Source organism: Brassica oleracea, unplaced genomic scaffold, assembly GCF_000695525.1.
Source record: "Brassica oleracea var. oleracea cultivar TO1000 unplaced genomic scaffold, BOL UnpScaffold05100, whole genome shotgun sequence".
NCBI classification, from domain to species: domain Eukaryota; kingdom Viridiplantae; phylum Streptophyta; class Magnoliopsida; order Brassicales; family Brassicaceae; genus Brassica; species Brassica oleracea.
In genome coordinates this window covers 1-880 of record NW_013621623.1, presented here as the reverse complement: position 1 = coordinate 880, position 880 = coordinate 1, and the positions used below count along the sequence as shown (strand labels likewise).

The 880-nt window shown below is 42.8% G+C and overlaps 1 protein-coding gene across 1 annotated transcript; it reads left to right on the top strand.

Moving 5' to 3' along the window:
* Nucleotides 1-65: 65 nt before the first annotated feature.
* Nucleotides 66-772, top strand: LOC106322025 (F-box/kelch-repeat protein At4g38940-like; the record flags this gene model as incomplete). The annotated part of the gene is made up of 1 exon (XM_013760220.1): nt 66-772. A coding segment is annotated over one exon (707 nt), but the record flags the coding sequence as incomplete, so codon positions are not given.
* Nucleotides 773-880: the final 108 nt, after the last annotated feature.

The window sequence follows — 880 nt, the reverse complement described above, 5'->3', positions numbered from 1 at the left end:
GTGTATTTGATTAAAGCTATGTAAACTAAATTTTAATGTTTTGGGCTTTCTTCTCTCGCCTAAAGTTAGGGTTGTTGTGCGTTTCCCTCTCATATTGGAGGATAGTTTGAGGATGTCGTCTAAAACTAGGTCAACGAAGGAGGAATCGTCAGAACCGCCGTCTCTGATCCCGTCACTTCCCGAAGACATCATCGTTGACATCTTAGCACGTGTAGGGAGATGCTACTATCCAAAACTCTCCCTTGTTTCCAAGCACTTCCGATCACTTGTTACCTCCCATGAGCTATACGCAAGACGATCATTGTTAGGATGCACGGAACACTCTCTCTATGTTGTCCTCTGTAACAAAGAAAACGATAATCACTATTGCTATGTTCTCTACCGGAAAGCCAACGGTAATCACAGCTTGGTCCTTATCCCTTCTCTTCCCAAAATGCCTCGCAGGGGAGGCTTTGTTGCGGTGGGGTCAAGGATATATGTGTTTGGTGGGTTGAACTCTTACCACCATATAAAAATTCCAACGAAGGCGATAAGCATTGACTGTAGATCCCAAACGGTGCATCTACTGCCTAGCATGAATGTAACCATGTCTGTTTCAGTTGCTGACATCATTGACGGGAAAATATATGTAACTGGATACTGCAGTAACATGGCGGTGTTCAATACAGAAACACAAATGTGGGAGCCTAAGAAGACAACGGCAGAGACAATGAGTGGTTACATGTGGCCTTATGATTGTGTGGTTATGGCTGGCAAGATGTACATGGTGTAATGATGTTTTGGTTGGTGGTGATTTTCACGTTAAAAAATCTCTACATGTTATTCACTACAAAAAAACATCAAGGATTCTGAGGGAAAAAATCGTCGGAATTTCGTCGGA